At 43.3% G+C, this 24175-nt stretch overlaps 1 protein-coding gene across 1 annotated transcript in view; it reads right to left on the reverse strand.

Moving 5' to 3' along the window:
- Positions 1 to 14657, reverse strand: part of LOC134460204 (rap guanine nucleotide exchange factor 4-like) — a 68569-nt gene extending 53912 nt beyond the window's left edge. Inside the window, exon 1 of the mRNA XM_063212656.1 lies at positions 14590 to 14657. Within this exon, the coding sequence (XP_063068726.1) occupies positions 14590 to 14657 (68 nt within the window). The remainder of the gene's footprint in view (positions 1 to 14589) is intronic.
- Positions 14658 to 24175: the final 9518 nt, after the last annotated feature.

The following is a 24175-nucleotide window of genomic DNA, read 5'->3' on the forward strand; positions in this document are numbered from 1 at the left end:
CGCAGCTAGTTTTGCGCAGTCAAAAGAAAACAAAAATTTAGAACCCATGTATAGGGTTATGTCTATGCCACCGGATGCAACCTAAACCTGCTTTGAATGTACTGAATCAAAGGTGTCTAAACTCACATGAACAAGTCCGACAGGCGGACAAAGACGCGTCCAAAAGTACAAATATTAAGACAGTAACGCAAAAAATTGCGGCAAAGATCGTGTTTTGGCTTATTTAAAGAATGTGTTTTCAGACAGACAGACCGACGTACAGACATACCCTCTCATAAAGATGCTAGGACGCATCTAAAAAGGCCCATTGGCTACACCATTTAGGTCTTCCGCACCCATAGGTGGAGCACTTGTCCAGCATGATCCTCGCCTCAAGTATTTCAGGACCAAGGTCAGCAACCAAGCAAAGCAGGTGCACTTTAATATGTTAAGTTAGGGCTGCACGATTATGGAAAAAAATCATATTCACGATTATTTTGGTCAAAATAGTAATCACGATTATTAATCTTAATCTTAAAAAAAATATTTTTTTGAAAATTTTAACAAGATGAAATATAACCAAGAATGAATTATATACGGGATGAACAAAACAAAATTAATTGTAATAATTTTGTAAAGGCAATAGCATGAAAGTTAGGTGGACAGATTTCTGGCCAGAAACACCAGCCTGTCAGTATGTTCTGGCTTCAAGGACGCTCTCAAAGGCAGGTCACTATTGACACGATGAAATCACGATTGAAATCACTACTTCGATTTTACGACTTTATCACGATTTTCGATTATTTTCGATTAATTGTGCAGACCTATGTTTAATTATAAATTTGCTGTAACCAGAATGAAAATGACCAAGTTGCAGTACATTACTAAACGCCATGTGTTATGTCATAGTAGTGTAGCACTATGGTAGTTAACTTTTCAATGACAAAGGCAAAGTGCAGTAACCAGTCCAACACTGAAACGAGTGAAATGCCTTAAAAGCCTTGCTATTAGGTTGGATATTGTAGCCATTGCAAATTTGACATAGCAATAACCTCCAACATGACACATTCTGACCACAAACGTTTGTCACAAGACAAGACAAAGACCATCAGTCTATACTCAAGTTGAAAAGATATAGTCCCTGCAGCTTTTCTTTGTAGGGCAGTATTACAGCATTCCACGGGTGGAGCGTCGTGCATTATGGGACTACATGTATCCAAGCACTCATGAGGACAAAATACGAAATTGCCATTGTGTGTCGGCCTGTCAGTGCATTGCACGGTGTTGTGTAAATAGTACTGTGCAGCGTCTGGTATTATATTGTAAGTATGTTTAATATGGCATTTGGATGGGGTTGGTGTTGGCCCACTGTGTACTGTACACTGTGTAAACAATGTGTAAACAATTCAACATTTCAAGAGCAGTCTGGGACCAAATCCACTCTAGAAGGTGTTAAATCGACTCTCTGAGTTTTGAATTAACAATGTTTTTTTTAACTGCCTACTGTATGAAAACCAGGGAACAGCCATTGTACCATACTGTAATAATAATAATAATAATAAACTTTATTGCAGACACATGTCCATATCACACACTATACAGTATTCAATACTCAATACAAACATTATAAATAGTAAAAAAAAAAGAAAAAAAAGAAAAACAAGAACAAAAAAGAAAAGAGAGAAAAGAAGGACATATTTAAAAAAATATATACAGACTATTGCACCAATGCCTCCTTAGCCTAGAGGTAAATCTGTAGCTACTTTTGGTGTAGGCCTTTGTAATAATGTGTAGCTGGTATCACTTTTTAATAACCATTGACTTACATTCATTTATAGAGAGTGAGAAAAGTGTTGCAATGTTACACTTCCATACACTTACAATGAAGCATTTGTATGTAACATATTCAGTAATCATTAATGGCTTCCTACAAATAATTACACTGTAATTGTTTATGGGTGATTTAATATGTTATAATAGTTGTAAAATAAAGCATTAATTAACCGTCTACTATATGGGGATGGCTATTATAAAGTGCTACTGTGTAGCCTTCTGACACTCTTGGGTATTGAACATGTCATATATTGACCAGTCTGTTGCTAAGACACATGTGCTGTACGTCACGACATGTGCTGTATGCTGTACGTCACGTAAATTCTGCTAGCTATGCCAACGTACAGTGAGGATGAGAGTGACTCATAGTATGCATGAATGCATGTGTACATTCACCATTTACTAACACACACAAAAACACACACACACACACACACACACACACACACACACACACACACACACACACACACACACACACACACACACACACACCAAACAGCTTTCTTTCTTCCCATCGTAAAAGATCTCCCTTTTTTCCACACCTTCTTTCACGTGTGTGTGTGTGTGTGTGTGTGTGTGTGTGTGTGTGTGTGTGTGTGTGTGTGTGTGTGTGTGTGTGTGTGTGTGTGTGTGTGTGTGTGTGTGTGTGTGTGTGTGTGTGTGTGTTGTTTTATTGTGCAAGTGTATTTAAGGAAATAAGCTCTGACAGTGCCTGTCTCTGCCCTCCATGGTTGGATGTATCAGCTTGAGGTAATCTGGCAGACAAGTAACCCCCCCCCCTCTCTCTCTCACACACCCACCCACCCACACACCCACACCCACACACACACACACACACACACACACACACACACACACACACACACACACACACCTCCTCTATCCCCCTGGCAATGTCATCTCCTCCCTCTCTCCTTTCTTTTTCTGCTCTTTCAGTTATTCCCTCTCTCCTTTCACCCCCATTCTACAGTTCTTCCCTTCCCGTTGTTTCTTTTTTTTGCCATTCATTCAGCCCCGATAGACCCCCATCATGCGGTTGTCATAGTAACATCATTTCATCACCATGGTAACCCCATGTCCACTAGAGTCCTTGGCCTGTCTAAATGTCAAGGTCATCGGTCTTAGAGATAACCTCCTGCACACCAAGAGCACCTGGCTGTCGTGTCACTTTAACCTTTCTGTCTGACATACAACATACAACACACACACACACACACACACACACACACACACACACACACACACACACACACACACACACACACACACACACACACACACACTACAGAGTATGTCTTGTTTTCCACATGGGTTGTTTGGCACAGCTAAGAGGCTTGGCCACTGGAGGTACCCAGTGAAGCATGGCCGATAATTACAGTGCACTACACTATGCCAGGGCTATTCAAATGGAGGCCCTGGGGCCAGATACGGCCCTTGGATGGCAAGGTTCTGGCCTCCAAAAGGTCTGAACAAAATGAAAAAAATAGGCCGATGTATGTGTGGTATCTGTGGCCGTGCATAATTTGCAATCACTAACACTTCGGGTTGGGGATATTTCTCCTATGCATTCACATGAGAGTGAAATCTTATCTAAAACAGTTTGATGAATAGACCATCGTAGGGCTACTAAGAAATAGAGACGTGAATATCTGTTGTGTCTGGAAAGCTATCCGCTTATTTCGCATCCTAACCTCGGACACCGTGCTGCTCGCAGTTTTGCAGACTCTATATCTGGTCCCTTTACTGGAAGGAATTTGAAAAGCTGGCCCTCAGTGACTTTTAATTGAATACCCCTGCTCTATGCAATACTACACTACACTCTGCTACACACCTACAGGCTTTACATATGAAGAGCTCATTTGCAAAATAGCATCACACTATAAACAAGGTTTCTGAAAATGTCCTTTAAATGAATCGTATATAATTTTGGAAAATTACTCTTTAAATGTGCATGAGCTTTTACAGAGTCTGTTCTACCAGAAAGATGAATGAATGCCAGAAAGTGACCTGGTTCTCACGCGATGATTGTTACCAACCATCTGGAACATTGACAATCGCTTAGCTCTGGAAAGGCGAGGGTGTGTTCAAAACAGCTCAAACCTGATTGGAAAATTCACGTGGCTTTTTTTGAATCACTACTACTTCAAGCACTGACTTGTATATACCCCGCCCCCTGATCTCGCCCCACGATTCTGATTGGACAGGCCATCTGATGACGTTCGGGCTCGTTTAAGATTTCCAGACCCTCGTGCAAGCTCACGAAGTTTAACGAAGATGCACGAAGCACTAAGGGTCTGCATGAGAGACAGGCTAGCCAGAAAGAGCCTGGCAATCAAATTCCTGGAACAACAAAGCGTCTAAATCAAACCAGCGAACTCCTGGGAGGTATTCCAAGAACCTGGCTCAACGGTAAACCAAGATAAAGCAATGCCTGAACGAACCTGATGACGCACAGAGGCAAACGCGCTGTTCACTCTGAATCAAAGAGCATAAAGTCAAACAAGTGTGCGGTAAACTTTTTCCTTTTGAAGTAAACCAAGATAAGTTAACCTTGAGGTATGGTAAATCATCTAGAAGAGGCAGGAGTCCTCATTTTCTTGACTAAATCACTCTTGTGGGCTATCTATTATCAAGTGTACCACATCTTGTAGGTTAACTTAGCCAGATTTATCACTTAACCATGTCCTTGTAATACCCCCCGTCTCTTCTCAGAAGCTGTTTACACCTTTGGATCTTTTTGAAAAAGCATTGGCTTTGGCCTTCCGTTTCCACGCACACAGAGTTTTAAAACCTGCATATCAAACATCTGGCTTTAAAAATATCCCATTTAGGGGGCTAAAACGCACCTGTTACAATGGGGTTTTTATTTTTATTCACATGTTGCATTTTTTTTTTTAAATATCCACATTTAAAAATATCCGGACACCTGTAAACAACACCTGAATCTAGCCTGTCACTATTGAAAACTATTGTAAATTAGCACTAAGCAGAGTCAGCTCTGTAACCGGGCGAATAGACCAGCCGCGACGAGATTCAAGCGTCAGAGAATCGCTTCTGTGCAGCAAGAACGATACTAGCGATTGAAGCGACTAGAGTGTGCCCTTTAAAAGCAGAGCGCAAGCATTCCAACATTCTCATTGGCTGTGGTCACTGACCTCTATACGGTCATTGGCTTTGGCTGCTTGTTGCCGAACCGCGTCATAGCTCATTTGCATAACATTCCCAGGAGTTCAACTACAAACTGTCGCACAAATCGCCTCTAGTGTCCAGAATCGCTTTTGTCGCGTGACTCAATACAAAGTCATTTACTTCCGTCGCTCGCCTTGCTCATGTTGCGGCCGGTCTATTTGCCCGGTAAGTCTAATGTTGCTGCAAGCTAGAATAGCTATGGGCTTGTAAAATGGCTGTCAGAACACATCCTCGGCCGTGATTGACACTTGATCCACACACAGAGGACTCACGTACACACACACACACAAACACATACACACACCGGCACACTTACGCACACACACACACACACACACACACACACACACACACACACACACACACACACACACACACTACCAAGGTCAAGGACGATGCCACAGCACACTACGTAACACAGCACATGTGCTGCTGGTGAGTCATGCATAAGGGTTCTGCTTAGCCGACCGTTACCAGTGGAGCCAGCCAACCATGCCATGTCCATTTTAATCAAAATTACTCATACACATGTTATACTGTATGCCTTGTTTTTTAAGCTTTCCTGTGGAATTATTTTCAAGTGTATAACTAATATTTGATTGCCTAATTTTACGACAACATGTTACATTTGGAGTAGTAGTACTGTAGCAGGTTAGTTAAAGTCGAATGGTTGTGTTGTTACGGTGGGAACCATTTTTAGGTCCAATGTTTAAGATCTTCCTTGACGACAAGACGATAGCAGGGATATTTCAAATGGTGGTAATGGCAGTGAATTGTCATAAAAATGCAGAAGTCTGTTAATGGGAAATTTTGATAATTAACATCTAAATATATTACACAATGGCCCTTTATGTAAGTATACAGTAGATCACGGGGGGAAAACACTCCTAAATAGTCCATCATGACTGACCGTCTTTGACAGCTTTGCCCACAGACAGAGAAATGGAAGTAGCGCTGCCTGTGCACCTAAGTGTGTACAACTGACTGTCGCTGGGTGCATTGCCCCTTTGCTGAACAATTATGTAACTGCCGAAGTGTAGAGGGTATTATAAACCAAATGGCAAAAACAGGCAAAGAAGCAGTGTTGAACTTGATATGGTACCCACCTGGTATCCACCCTACATATTACCACGCCCATTAAATCCAACCCATTTCGGCCCTGCCGTGGCCAACCAGTAGGGCACATGCCTGCCATGCGGCTGACCCGGGTTCGATTCCCGGCCCGGGTCCTTTGCCGACCCCTCCCTGTCTCTCTCCCAATTCGCTTCCTGTCCACCTCTCACACTGTCCTAACAAATAAAGTCGAAAAATACAAAAACATCACACACAAAAAAAGATAAAATAAATGAAAAAAAAACAACCCATTTCAACATTTTTCATGCTACCACAACAGTTCCTGTCTGATAGCTCCAGTTAGGCTGCCCAGTGCCCTCGACCTCCTGAATAATTTAGCATTAGCGACAATCAAAATAGTAATGGTCCCACCCTTTAGCCGAGGATAATGAGGTGGATAATAGAGTGCTCTGTAGGCCTACACCTTTGTTTCTCAAAGCATCTCTGCATATTAGGGCTGCACAATATATCGGAAATGTATCAAAATTGCGATATCAAGAGTAGGTAATGAGCTATGACGCGGTTTGGTGAAAACTAATTGGAATGGTAAGGTCAATGTCACGTCCGTCACAAATAAAGCGAACTCATGGTGAAACCTCTTCAGCAGCCTCAGCTACAGTATATCACGAAAGTGAATACACCCTCACAGTTTTTGCAGATTTTTGAGTATATCTTTTCATAGGAAAGCATTACAGAAATTTCACTTTGACACAATTATTAGTGTCCTTTTAACAACTTATTTAACTGCTTAAATTTCTTGTTCACTCAGAAAAAAAACAAAATACAGCCATTAATGTTTGAACATGTACTCACAAAAGTGAGTACACCCCAGATGAAAATCCAGTAGAGAAGGGGCTGTGTTTGCTCGAATCGTCTCGAAATGAAACGAAATGAAAAGGGATGAAAAGGGAGGTCATCAGTGTGCGTTTCAACCTTTTTTTGCATTGAATTTTTACATTTTGAGGCTGCATCTGGCTTTAATAGATTGGTGTGAGATTCTAATGCAATCCTATGGAGAATATCATGATCTGCTTCAGTAGTCACAGTGCATGTTGACATGCATGTTTCTTTTAGGTGTATTTCAGATTACTAATGTTGACAGCATCCATGCATCCCCAAACCATGTCAGTCCCACTACCATGCTTGGCTGTTGATAGGATACACTTTTCTTGGTAAAACTCACTTGTTTACCACCACACATGCTTGACACCATCTAAAGCAAATTTGTTCATCTTGGTCTCTTCAGATCACACGACATGGTTCCAGTGATCCATATCCTTGGACTGTTCATCTCTTTTGAGACCAAGATAAACAAATTTGCTTTAGATGGTTTCAAGCATGTGTGGTGGTAAACAAATGAGTTTAAAAAAAAAGTGTATCCTCTCAATAGCCAAGCATGGTAGTGGGACTGACATGGTTTGGGGATGCATGAATGCTGTCAACATTGGCAATCTGAAATACACCGCACTGTTACTACTGAAGCAAATTAAACACCAATCTATTTAAGCCAGATGCAGACTCAAAATGTTAAAGTTCAATGCAAAGAAAGGTTGAAACGCACACTGATGACCTCCCTTTTCATTTCGTTTCATTTTGAGACGATTCGAGCCAACACAGCCCCTTCTCTACCGGATTTTCATCTGAGGTGTACTCACTTTTGTGAGTACATGTTAAAACATTAATGGCTGTATTTAGTTTTTTTCTGAGTGAACAAGAAATTTAATCAGTTAAATAAGTTGTTAAAACGTCACTAATCATTGTGTCAAAGTGAAATTTCTGTAATGCTTTCCTATGAAAAGATATACTCAAAAATCTGCAAAAACTGTGAGGGTGTATTCACTTTCGTGATATACTGTACTCGGGGAGTGTAGGTCGTGCAATAATCACTTAATTATCGCAAACAAGTAAAACATTTCTGTGCAGTCCAATCATTAGCTGAATATCAGCAAATGGGCAAGAAGCCAGCCATGACCAAAATCACACCCCCACACAGACTGAAAAAAATTATGACAAGAAAAACACTCGGCTATATTTCTAAATATCGTTTAAATGTCGTTATCGAGATATTGCATGCTGTTATCATGTATCGATTCTTTTTCTGATATCGTGCAGCCCTTCTGCACATCAATGATTTCAGCGCAGTGATGCCAGGTTAGTGTGAGTAATAGCATCATCCATCGACTTGTCTGACTAAATGACATTAAGCTGAATTAAATTAAATGACCATGTGACAACAGCACGTCATTCAATCAGCAAATGTGAAGTGTGTTTGCTCCCTGACAGCAAATGTGTCATCAATGTTTGTCTCCTCAACCAGTAACATGAGTTGTCAGCATTTGGGCACTCAACCAATGGCAGCAAAGAATATCACCAGCATTTGAATCCTCAACTAATGACAGTAAAGAATGACAGCAGCATTTAGATTCTGAACCAATTAGGATTACAGTGACGAATGTCATCAGCATTCATGTTCTAACGATGTCAGCAGTGTTTGGGTCCTCAACCAGTGATATTAAAGAGCTGTGTGTGTGTGTGTGTGTGTGTGTGTGTGTGTGTGTGTGTGTGTGTGTGTGTGTGTGTGTGTGTGTGTGTGTGTGTGTGTGTGTGTGTGTGTGTGTGTGTGTGTGTGTGTGTGTGTGTGTGTGTCCTTGTGTCTTGTGTGTGTTTGTCTGTCTGTTTTTATGTGTGTGTGTGTGTGTGTGTGTTCAGTGTGTGTGTCTTTAATGTGTCTGTGTGTGTGAGTGTGAGTGAGTGTGTGTGTGTGAGTGTGTGTGCTTGTGTGTTTTATGCATGTGTGTTTTATGCGTGTGTTTTGTGTGTATGTGCGTGCGTGAGTGTGTCATCAGCATCTAGGTTTTCCCTGGGGATGTTGTCGCATCCACAGCTGTGCTGTTAGACAGGATTGCCATTGGAGAGTGTATGAGAATCAGCCCTATTTATGTGGCCTGCCTATGTAGGTATTTTAAGAAACACATATTTTTTAATCCGCTCGGCCGTTTTGTTAATACATAAACAGGGGTTTAGCTATACCTCAAAACAGATATTGTCAGAAAAAAATCAAAACACTGGGTTTTCTGTATATGCAAAAAAAAAAATTGTACACGTTTTCACGAGTGAAAATGGGCCCTCAGACAGACATACTCTCGCACACTCGTGTAGTAGTGTTTGTTTCTCAACAGGAGTGCTTGTATACAGTAGTGTTAGAGGCACTGGAGGAATCAAAGAACATGAGTCTCACAGCACTGCCTCCTTTGTCCAGGTGAGAATGCACCCTGTGCAGCAGATACAGGATAGCATCCTCTACTCTACTCCCACATTTTCCTAGTAGGCAAACTGTAGGGCGTCCAGTGCATAGTATGGTCATGTCTTCAGTATGTCTGACGTGAGGAAGGGAAACTGCAAAAGGCGTCTGTGCACAAATGAAGAATAATAAAACATTTGATGCAATGTACGCCCTTTTCTGTTCAATTTGATTCTGCAGGGCACCACAAAGACCCAGACGTTTGGCCTAAACACTGTTGGCTATTTTGAGGGAGTCCCCACTGCGGATGGCTACCCTCTGTAGCGGCAGGTCAAGTGGGCTCCCATTGGCCCACCGCCAATATCCCACAATGCACTGCATAGTCTTAAAGGCCCATGCCACGGAGCTGAGCAGAGAAGAATGCAATGGCCTGTTGTCCAGTGCCACAACCAGTCATGCTTTTACTGTAAAGCAAGAGCATGGATCAGAGAGGGAGGCACACAGGAAGTATGAGGAGAGGAGAGGAGAGGAGAGGAGAGGAGAGGAGAGGAGAGGACTACGTCTAGGAGGGATGAGGAGAGGAGAGGAGAAGAGGATAGGAGTATTGGACAAGATGAGAGGAGAGGAGAGGAGAGGAGAGGAGAGGAGAGGAGAGGAGAGGAGAGGAGAGGAGAGGAGAGGAGAAGAGAAGAGAAGAGGATAGGAGAAGAGAAGAGAAGAGAAGAGAAGAGAAGAGAAGAGAAGAGAAGAGAAGAGAAGAGAAGAGAAGAGAAGAGAAGAGAAGAGAAGAGAAGAGAAGAGGATAGGAGTATTGGACTAGAGGAGAGGAGATGAGAGGAGAGGAGAGGAGTGGAGAGGAGAGGAGAGGAGAAGAGGAGAGGAGAGGAGAGGAGAGGAGTGGAGAGGAGAGGAGAGGAGAGGAGAGGAGAGGAGGAGAGGAGAAGAGGAGAGGAGAGAGGAGAGGAGAGGAGAGGAGAGGAGAGGAGAAGAAGAGAGGAGTGGAGAGGAGAGGAGAGGAGAAGAGAGGAGAGGAGTGGAGGAGAGGAGTGGAGAAGAGGAGAGGGGAGGAGAAGAGGAGTGGAGGAGAGGAGAGGGGTGGAGAAGAGGAGAGGAGAAGAGGAGTGGAGGAGAGGAGAGGAGAGGAGTGGAGAAGAGGAGAGGAGAGGAGGAGAGGAGTGGAGAAGAGGAGAGGAGAGGAGAAGAGGAGTGGAGGAGAGGAGAGGAGAGGAGGATAGAGGAGAGGAGGATAGAGGAGAGGAGAGGAGAGGAGAGGAGAGGAGAGGAGAGGAGTGGAGAAGAGGAGAGGAGAAGAGAAGAGGACAGGAGGAGAGGAGTGGAGAAGAGAGGAGAAGAGACGAGGAGAGGAGAGGAGAGGAGAGGAGAAGAGAAGAGAAGAGACGAGGAGAGGAGAGGAGAGGAGAGGAGAGGAGTATTAAACTACAGAGGAGAGAAGCAGACAGGTGTCAGGAGATGGCAGGAGAGGACCGGAGACAAGACCAAGAGCAACCTATACCGGAAGTCATTATTTGAAGAGTTTATTTGCAAAACAACGTAACCACCATTTTTGTCATTTTGCATTTTAGTATTGAAAATGACAGAGGACCTTATTGTCATTATTGAAAATGACAGAGGACCTTATTGTCATTATTGAAAATGACAGAGGTTCAGAGTTCCTATCACCTATGTGTGAATTCTTGCCATTCAAATATTTTGAGAACATACTTTTTCAACCTATATAAAATGCATTTTGTAATGCAATGGAATGGCCAATACCCGACATTCTACAAAATGGAGATACACCGTTTCGCAAATAAACTCTTTACTTCTCTATGGAGGGTCGGCGCGTAAAATTTGCCAGGAGCGAAGCAACCTGAGCCACCAGAACGAATTTCAATGATTACAGTCAAGCTAATATTATAGGTAATGAGCTATGACGCGGTTTGGTGAAAACTAATTGGAATGTTCAGGTCAATGTCACGTCCAGCACGAATAAAGTGAACTCATGGCGAAACCTCTTCAGCAGCCTCAGCTACGTACTCGGGGAGTGTAGGTCCTTTCTGGTGTACACATCAGTACAGAGGAGAGGAGGTGGGAAAAGGAGAAGGAGGAGGAGGAGGAGATGAGTGAAGAGGAGAGGAGGTGGGAGAAGGAGAAGGAGGAGGAGGAGGAGGAGATGAGTGAAGAGGAGAGGAGGTGGGAAAAGGAGAAGGAGGAGGAGGAGATGAGTGAAGAGGAGAGGAGATGAGTGAAGAGGAGAGGAGGTGGGAAAAGGAGAAGGAGGAAGAGGAGGAGATGAGTGAAGAGGAGAGAACAGGAGAGGGGATGACTGGATAATACAGGAGAGGAAATGAATGCATATGAAGGAAACTGACAGTAAAGCCGTCTTGACTTGAAGAGATGGTGAGGTGGCAGGGGAGAAGAAGGGAGAGTGGATGAGGGGGAAATGAGAGGAGGGGATGTGACAGATGAAATGAAAAGACAGAATGACAAGGTGTTTGAGGAAAGGAAAGAGATGGGGAAAGAAGAAGACATTATGAGGAGAGGAGAGGAGAGGAGAGGAGCTGAGAGGAGAGCAGAGGAGAGGAGCGGAGAGGAGAGGAGAGGAGAGGAGAGGAGAGGAGAGGAGAGGAAAGGAGAGGAGCTGAGAGCAGAGGAGAGGAGAGGAGAGGAGAGGAGAGGAGAGGAGAGGTTGGAAAGGTGCTGGGGGAGAGGAGAGGAGACACTGAGGTGAAGCAAGGAGAGAAGAGGAGAGGAGAGGAGAGGAGAGGAGATGAAATGAAATGAAAGGAAAGGAGAGGAAAGGAAAGGAAAGGAAAGGGAGAAAAGGAGTAGGGGGAGAGGTGGCAGAGGAGAGGAAAAATAGGAGGAGTGAGGGGTGTGTCACAGGAGAGGAGGGGAGAGAAGAGGAAAGAGGGAAAGTGCATGTGATGAGAGAAGATGAGAAGAAAGGAGAGGAGATAAGAGGAGAGAGGAGAAAGATGGGAGAGGGGATGAGAACAGAGGAGATGAGAGGAGATAAGATGAGAGAGTAGAGAGAGAGGAGAGGAGATAAGAGGAGAGAGGGGAGATGAGAAGAGAAGAGAGGAGAGGACAGGAGAGAGGAGAGAGATGGGAGAGGAGAAGAGAAGAGAGGAGAGGACAGGACAGGATATAAGAGGAGAGAGAAGAGGGAGAGGAGAGGAGAAGAGAGGAGAGGAGATGACAAGAGATAAGAGGAGGAAAGAGGAGAGAGGAGAGGGATGAGAGAGGAAATGAGAAGAGGGGACAGGAGATAAGAGGAGTAGAGAGGAGAGAGTGGGGAGAGAAGAGGAGAGGAGAGCGGTGTAAAGAAGGAGAGATGAGAGAAGTGGAGAGGAGAAGACAGGTGTGAAAGGAGAGGAGAGGAGAGGAGAGGAGAGGAGAGGAGAGGAGAGGAGAGGAGAGGAGAGGAGAGGAGAGGAGAGGAGAGGAGAGGAAACGAGAGGTGTGAGGGGAGAGGAAACGAAAGGAGAGGAGATATGAAAGAAAAAGATGTCAGGACTGGAACATAACAGCTTACTTTGTAGAACATTTGATGTATCTGTATTTGATGCAAATCACGACAGTAACCTGAACCCTAATGCTAACCCCCTTCTCTTCCACAAACAGGGCAAGGGGGTCAGTTGTCCGAGGCCCAGGGGAAGGGGGTTTGGTCCTCAGCACATGTATTAGGTGAGGGGGTCCTTGAAATTACTTTGTCCCGGGGCCATTCGTCCTGACTTAGGTGATACCAGACATCACAAAGGCCCAAGGTTCCAAGGAGGAGAGGAGAGAGACAGGGAGGGAAGGAGACGCAGCCCAAAGTGCCGGAGGAGAGGAGAGGGACAGGGAGGAAAGGAGACGCAGCACTATTGATTTAACCTGGAGGGGAGTGGGGCGCAGGAGATGCTAGGATTCCATTAGGGCAGCTGCAGCAAAGACCACTGGTAGGCCTCTGTGTGTGTGTGTGTCTCTCTCTCTCTCTCTCTCTCTCTCTCTGACAGGGACACACAAACTCTCTTTCTCACACACGCTCTGTCTCTCTCTCACACACACACGCATGCACGCACGCACGCACATACACGCACGCACGCACACACACACACACACACACACAGTTAACACACTCACGCACACACATAGGCACACACATACCAGAAGCCATGGGCATGATCATGTTTCACATCACTATGGTAACCTGATGTTGGAAGGTGTGAAAAAAGAGAGAGAGAGAGAAAATGAAAGAGAGAAAATGTCCATGCATTTTAGGAAGGTAAGGCAGCCAACACATAAAAAAAAACATTTTCCAAAGCTTTTACTTGAGGAATTTTGACTAAAAAAATGTCTGTTAACTTACACCAGTGTGTCATTGATAGCCCTCTGGACTTGCCTTCTATATTTAGCAGAGACAGGCGTGGTTTTAAAATAATAGGAATAGCCACATTTACCCCCAAACCATATGCATCATTTTAACTGAATTCCAGGCCCCCCCCCCCCCCCATTCGTTTGCCTAAAGAAATCATAATACCAGTGATGCGAAGCATACAAATATTTTAGAAATCTCTCTCTCTCTCTCTCTCTCTCTCTCTCTCACACACACACACACACACACACTGTGTGTGTCTCTCTCTCTCTCTCTCACACACACACACACACACACACACACTGACACAGCCACGAAACTACTGTCCCCCACCCTGCTCTGACACACACTCACACCATCGCGCATGACCCCGCACTGTAAAAATCTGCCCTGTGCGCCTTTGGATCAATTTGACCCCGCTCATGAATATTTCCGTCAGTCAGATTTCCTTCGCTTCACTGTGCAGAAAGCAGAGGACACGGCCGAGATTTCACCAAGCGTGCTTCTCTACACACCAGCCGAACCCAAGAGGATATGTACGATACGATGCCCATGCGCTCCAGTCTAACCACATTCACGCCCTACCACACATACTATACACACACGCGCGCACTTAAACAGTCCAACGCACAATATCATGGTCAACCCCAAGCACTTAAAATGACGGTTTAAATTTCACACCGGTTCAGAGACCGTTGACAGTAAAGACTCAGTATCATCTGCATACATCAGCATCGCTGCCTGGGCGCACAATAGCGACAGGAATCCAATGCGCCTTACAGCTATCCTTTCCGTTGTTACGAATAGCAAAGGGGTTTGTCCGTGCGAGCACAATTTCGTTTTGTTTTAAATAAACGGTCCATAGTCTCACCTCTTGTCCAGACATATTATCCATTCGGTTGACGCAGCCGGCTGGCCAGAGGTATGCACCGCGACCATTTTCGGCTCGACTGGTGTGGGTCCTTCGCTGCCGCCAGCGGATGCAGCCGGCAGAGCCGCGTCAGCCTGCACTTGTTACTGGGCTTCCCTCCCCTCCCACGCCCCCTAACCTACCCCGCTTTCCCTTCCCCTCCCCTCCCGGAGATGCACATCAAATTGCTGGCGACAGCGGTGATCTGATATCCCGTCATCAGCCTCATTCCCGCACACACTCTGAGGCGGTGGAGCTACGGTAACCGCTTTATTAGTCGAAGCGACTGTAAACAGGCAGTCTATCTCCCAAGCAAATGTGTGTTTTTTGGGCGGCATTGCAAATGTACAATATAATACAATATTCGTGTCATGGGAGGACAAGCGAGTAATGGTCGTGTGGTCACTTCTGAAGCTGGAAGCTGCCAGATGTCCTCAGACCATTGTGCGTGGATAAAAATTCTCGGTAGTGGTTGATGGTGACGATTACGTCATTTTTGTGTGACTGTCTCTCTACTGGGGGGAACAGGTGTGCGATGCATAGGCCTAGTGTGTCAGTTGCCAAGTGCAACTCTGTATCGTTTGCTGCATGGGCTTCCTTCATAGCTGACAATGGCAACATCAAACAGATAAAGGGACAAATAAAACCTGATGGGTTATTGTTTTATACTGTAACCTACCATTTCGTTTACACTAGACAGTAGTTTAGCTTAAGATGGTGCGCCAGTCAGCCCTCATGGTCAGCCTGGCCCCATGGCCACACCATTAAATCGCTGAAACTACTGTGTGTGTGTGTGTGTGTGTGTGTGTGTGTGTGTGTGTGTGTGTGTGTGTGTGTGTGTGCGTGTGTGTGCGCGTGCGTGCATGCGTGTGTGTCAGACCCCACCACCACACACACACACATTACAACAGAGAGAGAGAGAGAGAGAGAGAGAGAGAGAGAGAGAGAGAGAGAGAGAGAGAGAGAGAGAGAGAGAGAGAGAGAGAGAGAGAGAGAGAGAGAACAAGGGAGGAGGGTAGAGAGGGGAAGGAAGAGGGAGGGAGGGGTGGCCGAGAAAGAAGTAGGAAAATTAAATGGTTCAGGAGGAGAGAAAAGGGAAATAGAGTCAGAGCACAAGCAGATGAAAGGATGGAACAAGAGAGCAAAATATAGACAGTGCAGAGAATGTGAGATAGTCAGGAAAACACAATAAAGAATAAAGCAATGGATGGAGAGAGAGAGAGAGAGAGAGAGAGAGAGAGAGAGAGAGAGAGAGAGAGAGAGAGAGAGATGTGTAGAGGTTAAATTTCCACAAGTCTGCACAATGTGCCTGAGGACTAAGCTCTCTATGTGTGTGTAAGGACATCATGTGTGTGTGTGTGTGTGTGTGTGTGTGTGTGTGTGTGTGTGTGTGTGTGTGTGTGTGTGTGTGTGTGTGCGCGCGCGCGCGCATGTGTATGTATACAGTACTGTACATATTATGCAGTGTGCAGCAGTGAGGAAAGATAATACAAATATGGCAATGGGCAATGCATGCACTCACATGTAGAGACTCCCTATGTTTTCGTGCGCACACACAGACACATACACACACACGCGCACGCTCGCACACACACACAAGCTCGTGTGTGTGTGTTTGTGAATGTGTGTATGTGGGAGTGTGTGTGAATGTGTGTGTGAATGTGTGTGTGCACGTTTGTCACATGCATTTCTGTGTGGAAAAAAAAACATCTGACACTTCAAGCTACAGCAGCAGTCACATGACAAGATGTCACATGACTTTTTCAAGATGGCATTGAACATGGAATGAGGGATGGTAGGCCTATAGCCTCTATACCTCTCTACTGTATATAAATCGCTCTTGCTAATCTCTTGTCTGTGCCTCGATTTGACTGTAAAGAGTTATGGTTAATGTAAAAGTAGAAGTAAATTTGTGGTAGTTAAAGTAAAAGTAGAAGTACATTTGTGGTGTAAATTCAACACTAGCACATGATATTAACACAGGCTACATAGCGCTTACACCAATTATTACATTGTACCTAACGAGGTGTCTGGACGTTGTTGTTACTAAAAAAAACATAAAAACCTATAAAGAAAACCCCCAAGTTTGATCAAACCAGCGCAGAATCAGGTACATTCCTCTACGGTAGTAACTGTTGACCTGTTACTCAGTAGGCTTAAGTTACCTGTGTTGTTTTTAGAGATGCACCGGATCCGGATCCGGCAGGATAATAGGGTTTTTCACAGGATCGGTCCGGAAGGATCTTAAGCAGTGGATCCGGTAATCAGTATCTGGTGCATCTCCAGTTTTTACGTAGCCTAGGTTTTTCAGTCAGTCTTTCACAACCCCAATCGCTGCATGGAGTGAAAGCCCTTTGGAAGTGGTCGTTGCAGGCAGTTTGTCAGTAAGCCAATGAGTCTAAGAAATAGTTTGAGCCAACGTAATAAAAAGGACCCACGTGTGCAAGTAGACTATGTGTTTCAACCCTTTCGTAGGATCCGATATCCGGTTCCGGATCTGGCAGGATCTTAAGCTGTGGATCCGGTATTCGGCAGGATCCTAAAAATCAGGATCTGGTGCATCTCTAGTTGTTTTATTTTACTTCCACTTTTACTTTGGCCACCTCAGCAATGAAGTATAGAGTCCTTCATGCTTGATTAAGGGTCCATTATGTAATTTCAGTCATTTTTTTCCTAAATGTATATGCTGCCCGGACAAAGAAGAAAGGTCAGAGGGCTTCGGCGTTCAATCCGGTATGGCGAAGGTGCTCTTTGGTTAGCCTTAACTTAGGATCCAGGTTATGAAAAATATCCAAGGCACTCTTCTTCTTGGTTTAAAAAGCTTTTAATAAACTTAGCTAGTTCATAATGGAACTGTTAAAAATTGCCAACATGTTGCAGCCGACAATGGCCTTCATCAGGGCTTATATGCTGCCCATTCACAAAGTGGGCCACTCAGAGCAAGAGAGCTGTGGCTAAACCACTGAACTGCACTTTTCTGATGCCAGGTGTAACGGAGGCTAACTAGCACAGAGTTGGCGTGGAACGTTGGTAAACCTCCCTCCGATAGCTTCATACAGTCTCGTGCCGTTGGGCCGAGAGACTAGTCTCTTGGCCCAGCGGTATCGTACTGTGTCTCCCATTGCCGGACCGTTGTAGTTGACGAGATCGCACGTTCGATCCCCGAGGAGGGTGAACAGGTGCAAGATGAGCTCCGTCACACAGGTTTAATAACAAGGAACGTTTTGGCCTGTGTGGCCTTTCTCAAGTCAAAATAACATTTCAGCCAGTGTGGTGAAGAGATGCACAAAAACACGATTTCATATAGTTTAAGTGGATATTTTATTCAGCATTTCATAGATCACATTCATTCTCAAAGCTTATTGACCAAATCCATTCACAAAGCCAAGTGATCAGAGCCAAACATACACAATGCAAGAGTAAGATCAAAAAGGACACCCCAGATTGCACACGAATCAAAAAGGCACACAGAAAAAAACGCATAATTGACAATTTGCCTGGCAAACTGAGGAGCTATTTTTTTACTCCAACTATTGAAAAATAAAAAGTATAGTACAAACAGGGGTATGGACAATAGTGATAGGCCTATGTGGTGGAAAGGTAATACCATCACAATGGTGATGAACAGTGGGTCTTCCTCATACCCAGAATATTGTTTAAGTCTCATAAAGGAACAAATGGCATATCTTGTGACATATGGCATTAAGCTTTTTCCTTCTAGTGTGATGCCATTCAAGTTATTCAACTAGAAGACTGTAATTACAGAGTCTTAGCACAAAGGGTTTAGGGCAACGTAATTCAAAAGATATTGTGTTAAAGGCCATGACCTTTTTTGTGCTTTTTTACATAATGTGTAATAAATAGTGTTTCAAGGATGCAATAAATAAAAAAATGTACAGAAAGGGGTAGGTGGAAAAGGCAACAAACAGAGGCTTGTACTCTTTATGGATCCCCATGGCAATACAAGATGCAAAACCATCTCTCCATCATGCTTTAGATAGTGTTGTGTATATAGTTCAGATTGAAAGCTTATTTTTGAAGAATAAAAGCTTTATTCTTTGAATGACTACGGAGTACACAATGACAGACCCTAATAGCACCCAATGAACAGCCATGCACGGTCGTAAAACACGCCTCCACTATGAAAGACTTATGCCTGGGATATGTTTACTGCAGGATATTATACATTGCGTGCATGAACACAATTCTGACAAGACATGCTGCTCAATGTGCTTAACAGATAGATTAACAAGAAAAGCAAAGAAATGAAAATAAATAAATGAATAAATACAATTGCAAAATGAAATAAATAGAATGTGGTTGGTTAAAGAGAAGACAAGTGAAGGCAAAGGCTACAGGGTCAAAATATGCTGAGTATTCCAAAGATGGAGATATTATGGAACAATATTAGCATACATTTCCACAAAACACCGGAAGTCAGAACTACCCATTTGGACCCTATTTGGCTTATGTTGAGATACTCAAAAGCGATTGCTTCTAGATAGACCAATTAGTTTAATATATAGGACTATGAAAACTGCTTCAGTTTGTTATTGACATAAACCTTTACACATCTTGTATTGGAATTGTATTCATTTCTTTATTATGCAAATTAGAACCTAGCTCATTAAATAGGACGTCCTGAAAGCAAATCCATGGAATTCCTAGGCCTACTTGTCTAATACCTAGATACACCAAACTTGGCAGATATATTTACCCCCTGCTTCTGTGTACCAAAAGGTTTGTGCGTTTGTCATTCATAGCGTGACTTATTACACATAAAAGACAATATCTGAATTTCTCTTGAACTTAAAGACACCTAACTTGGGAAATGTCTTCCTAGCCGCATTGTGCAACAATTCATTGAGGGGGTTCTTTATATATTTTTCAAAACTGGAATTAGAGCAAGGTTTCTAAAAATAAAACGCAGACTATAAATGGTATTTCATGATTTCTGGGCATATAAAAGCAGATAACCACAACCCCCTAAATGAATTGTTTTATTTTGACTGTTTCAGCAAAATGAGCTCAGGTGTTTGAATCTGGTACCATACAATATGGCAAAAGTAGCCTTTGAAGCTTAACCTAAATATGTACATTTTAATAAGCTAGGGTCTCATTTGTATAAAAGTAAATAAAATCCAGAAAACCTCCAATTCAAAAATTCTTAGGTTGCATGTTGCTTATAATTTGGAAAAGTTTCATAGTCCTGTCAATTAATCAAAAATGTTGGGCCGTACCTACCTGTGGGCTACCTGCCTACCTATGGTTCAGTTGGTATGCCCTCTTGCTTTATTAATCCGAGCATTAGAGCAGCAAGGGTCATCCGTTTTCCCATGGGTCTCACATAGGGTTTTCACACCTGGTCCCCTTTAAGTAAACCAAACTCAGTTCTCTTTAAGTGGACCAAAAAGCGAACCGACAGCAAAAGAACTCAGTTCTGTTTTTGTTCATATTGTGAGTGTATTAAATAAAGAACTGGCCGATCTTTCTGGTCCTGGTAGGCTTTCATGGTGTGTCACTCTTTTTTTCACTTAGCACTCCTAAAGTGATTACATCTAGTCACAAGTGTAACTTGTCAGAACTCATAAGCGAACCGAACTGAGACCACATCGACCAAGGTCTCAGTAAAGTTAGCTTTCGAGGGGTCTGAGTACGTTTTGGAGCGTTCACATATGCATAAAAAATGCTGAGTCACTACTCTGAGTTCACTTAGGGGGCTGAAAGGGACCAGGTGTGAAAACGCTGAGAGATAATGGGTCATGGGTCACCCACATACGCAGCAGCGCCCCCTATAGCCCTGGCTGATGTGTCCTGAATAAACTGCCTGGTTGGCACAGACAACCCTGCTGTCCTATCGGTAGGCACATCTCCCATCAAGCCACCAATTGTCTGTCAACTGCACCTTTGTCTGCACTTTTGCACTCTTGGCTGCTTAGCTGCTTCCTTGCACCCACGCATACGCCCTTTTTTACCGACACCTTGTGCAGCTGCTTGAGACCCTTGGCTCCACCTGATCCAGCAACAAAATCCCCAGTAAGAGCACAGCCAGTGCTTATTACTGAGTCTAAATAACCATGAAAATCCCGATCCTTTGCAGATTCCTTTGCTTTGTCCATGGCGAGTATAACTCCAGAGGGACGGCCTTTAACAGCAGTCTCACCTCCATCATATGCCACTCCAACCCCAATCCCTGCCAACCCAACGAGAGTAGCTCCTCCTCCAAGTCCACCTGTGACGGCTCCAGCCCCAAGTACCACCAGTGAGCGACTAGCACCTTTCATGCACTTGTGGCCATGTACCACCAGTGAGCGACTAGCACCTTTCATGCACTTGTGGCCATGTTCTTTATCACCATCTATGTAGTGATACACACCTTTTACATGCCCGACCATGGGGGCCGCTAGGGGGGGAAAAGTGGTACAGATTCTAAGGGCCCAAGCACTGATAGGGGCCCTTGAGGGGGCCCAAGCACTGAGAGGGGCCCTTAAGGGGGCCCAAAAATCGAATCTTTCATGGGGCCCAACATTTCTGGCAGCGCCCCTGTGCCCGACTACAGGTGTGCTGTCAACAACTTCTACAAGTGAATCACTTATCTTTTCCATGATACGATTACTCTCAATAGTCACCTTTGATGTCATGGATGAGTGCCCTGCAATTACATTTCTCTCTGAATAGTCCACCCAAGTTTGCCCTGCATCCCTCGCAAACTTTATGGCATTGTCTTTGGCATCATCATCAAATATCGCCCCAACAGCACAAACCCCAGCCGCAGTTATCTTCACAGCACTGTCAATGACTGTGACAACTTCTCCAACCACTGGTATGGACTGTGCAGCACCCATTCCTACCAAGAGAGAAAATGAACGATGAGTGAAATACCAGATTAAATGAATTCCTCATAATTAAATGCCTCACGTTTAACCTTTTTCAGGTGACCTCAGACACCTTCGATTCAAAGCAGGAAAAGTAACATCCAGTGGCATAGACATAACCTTTTACACCTCACTAGCTTCTATGATGTAGTAAATAAATAAATAAAATATAAAAATAAAAATAAAATCTACCAACATGAAGCATACAAAGACAGTAATTGTATCATATACATTATCTGTAAAGACCATGTACAATTTGTACTTTATTCATACTAGTTTCACCTAATAATTCTGTATGAGAAAACACCAAAAGGGGCCATTTTCAGGAGTAAATCGTACATGGCATGTCTTTTTTATATTAATAATTCTTATAATTCTTACAAGTTCCAAGTAGGCTACCTTTTTTCTCTGTAGCCTATGGGTTATGCACACTGACAGGTAGCAATGTAGATGTGCATGTGTTTATCAAAATCCATTTGAAAGTCATTTTAATAGAATAATTAGAATATGCGAACATCACTGGTTTTTTGCCACTGCCTATTCTCAAAATGATGTCCAAAGACTATAGCATGATGAGGGATGCAACAGTAACTGAAAGTGAATGCAGCCGTTGAAAACCAATGCATAAAAATATCAACAGAGTTTTGATTAATTTGTGTTGTCCACACTGCCTGCACCACAGGGGATGTCAGTCCGAGAACAGGTGACACAACCATGAAAAATGTCATGTAAATTCCACTTAATTTCATTATATTGAAGTGTGTATACATTTATTGGGAAACATTGTATAACATAGGAAGTTATCCCGGGAAGAAGAATTTGCACATAGGCCTAATAAATGTTTCTTCAACACAGAGTGAAAGTCATTGTGACATAAATGACAATAAGTAAAATACAGTAATTTAGTTAAGTAATTCAAGTACAGTTCAAAGCAGTGACCAAAGTAAATTGATATGCTACTTTTTAAAAGGTGGTGGTCACAGAATTGGGTTCCCATTACATTGTAGGGGGGCCATTCAAATCACTTTGTCCCGGAGCCTACCAAAAGCTGTCAGTGGCCCTGCATGCACACAGAGGTAGAACATTAGACTAGAGGTGACCCCAACCCCCTTTTTCATGGCAATCCTGGCAGTTATTTGGAGATAGACCTGAGAAATGTAAATGATTGGATTGGATTTCTGTCAAAATGGCTTAATAATGTGAATCTTTTATCAATACACTATACAAGGACAATAGTTGAAGTAGCCTATGTTGCTAAATATCTACATAATTAAAAAATAAAATGTATTTTATCGACTCATATGATTTACCGGTAAGTAGATATGTAGATTTGAAATCTGGTCCTCGATTAATGTCTCACTTCATATTCACACAGTTTTCGTACATTTTTTTTGACAGAGGTGGCCGTGTTCTCCATCGATTTGCATTGACTGAAGGTACCTACACGACCTACACAAGATGGAGACCGCACTTGCCGTTTTCCAGTGCTGACTGAAATTGCTGTGTCACCTCTAGTCTAATGTCACACACACACTCACACAAGCATGCGCACGCACACACACACACACACACACACAAACACACACACACACACACACACACACACACACACAGAAACACACACGCACACACACTGTAATATTCTATGCTATGCTATTCTATGCTATGCTATGTTGCATACCTGAAATTATGTAGGCTAATAAAAATGAGTGATTCTCCTCAAAGCACAGTCATTTCAGCTCCCTCCCTCTGCAGTTACAAGTATTCTGTAGAATGCTCCTGAATTCATACATGCATTTCTTTTAGGCCTATATATTCCAATTTCTAGGAAGTAGAAACAATAACAAAAACATCTATGACATTATGTTATTTTATGTGCATTTGTTTCATTATGTTATACCTGAATTATTTGAGTTCAACGGCTGACAAAAGTGAGTGGATGATGTTCTTGTTCCAGTGCAACTTCAGCTCCCTCTTTAGGTAGTCCTTTGACTAATCCACACAGCTCTGAAGAATTTCAAACACAATAGATCGTGTTTTTCACTGTAACATTTCTGTAATGCAATAACTATTCATTTTTCTAAAATAACAATTTCAGTATTATCAGCAGCTGGTGCAGCAACAACAGCAATCAAATCAACAACAGCACAGTGTCACTAACATTTTCTTTTTTTGTTCAGTATGACAAGGACCACACCCACATTCAAAAACCGCAACTGTATACTGAATATTAAATTAGACTAATTCATTAAAATATATGTTCTGCGACAGCCAACCTTTTCTGAATGTGTATTGCTGGTCAATCCGTTGTTGAGATAGGACCTCTAGCAGGGATTTGAGCCCTTGGGTCCTGGAGTCCTTTTAGATGCTATGGTCAGCACAATACTGTGATGTTGGCCGGCACAAATGCACAGTTTATAGTTGCTTGTTCCAACTTTCACTTTCATTGCAGTCAGCTGGCTTACTGTAAGTAAGGGGGTGGTCTTGAAACAGACATTATGTCCTCAAAATACCCTGCGACGCGTACATCAGCTGGCACAGTTAATTGGTGCTTGTTTTAACTTTCACTTTTCTCACAGTCAGCTGACTAAAAGTAAGGCAGTGATCTTGAAACAGAGATAATATCCTCAAAATTCGCTTTCCTTTCAGTCAGATGACTTCAAGTAAGGGAG

The sequence above is a fragment of the Engraulis encrasicolus genome, chromosome 12, assembly GCF_034702125.1.
Source record: "Engraulis encrasicolus isolate BLACKSEA-1 chromosome 12, IST_EnEncr_1.0, whole genome shotgun sequence".
Taxonomy (NCBI): Eukaryota; Metazoa; Chordata; class Actinopteri; order Clupeiformes; family Engraulidae; genus Engraulis; species Engraulis encrasicolus.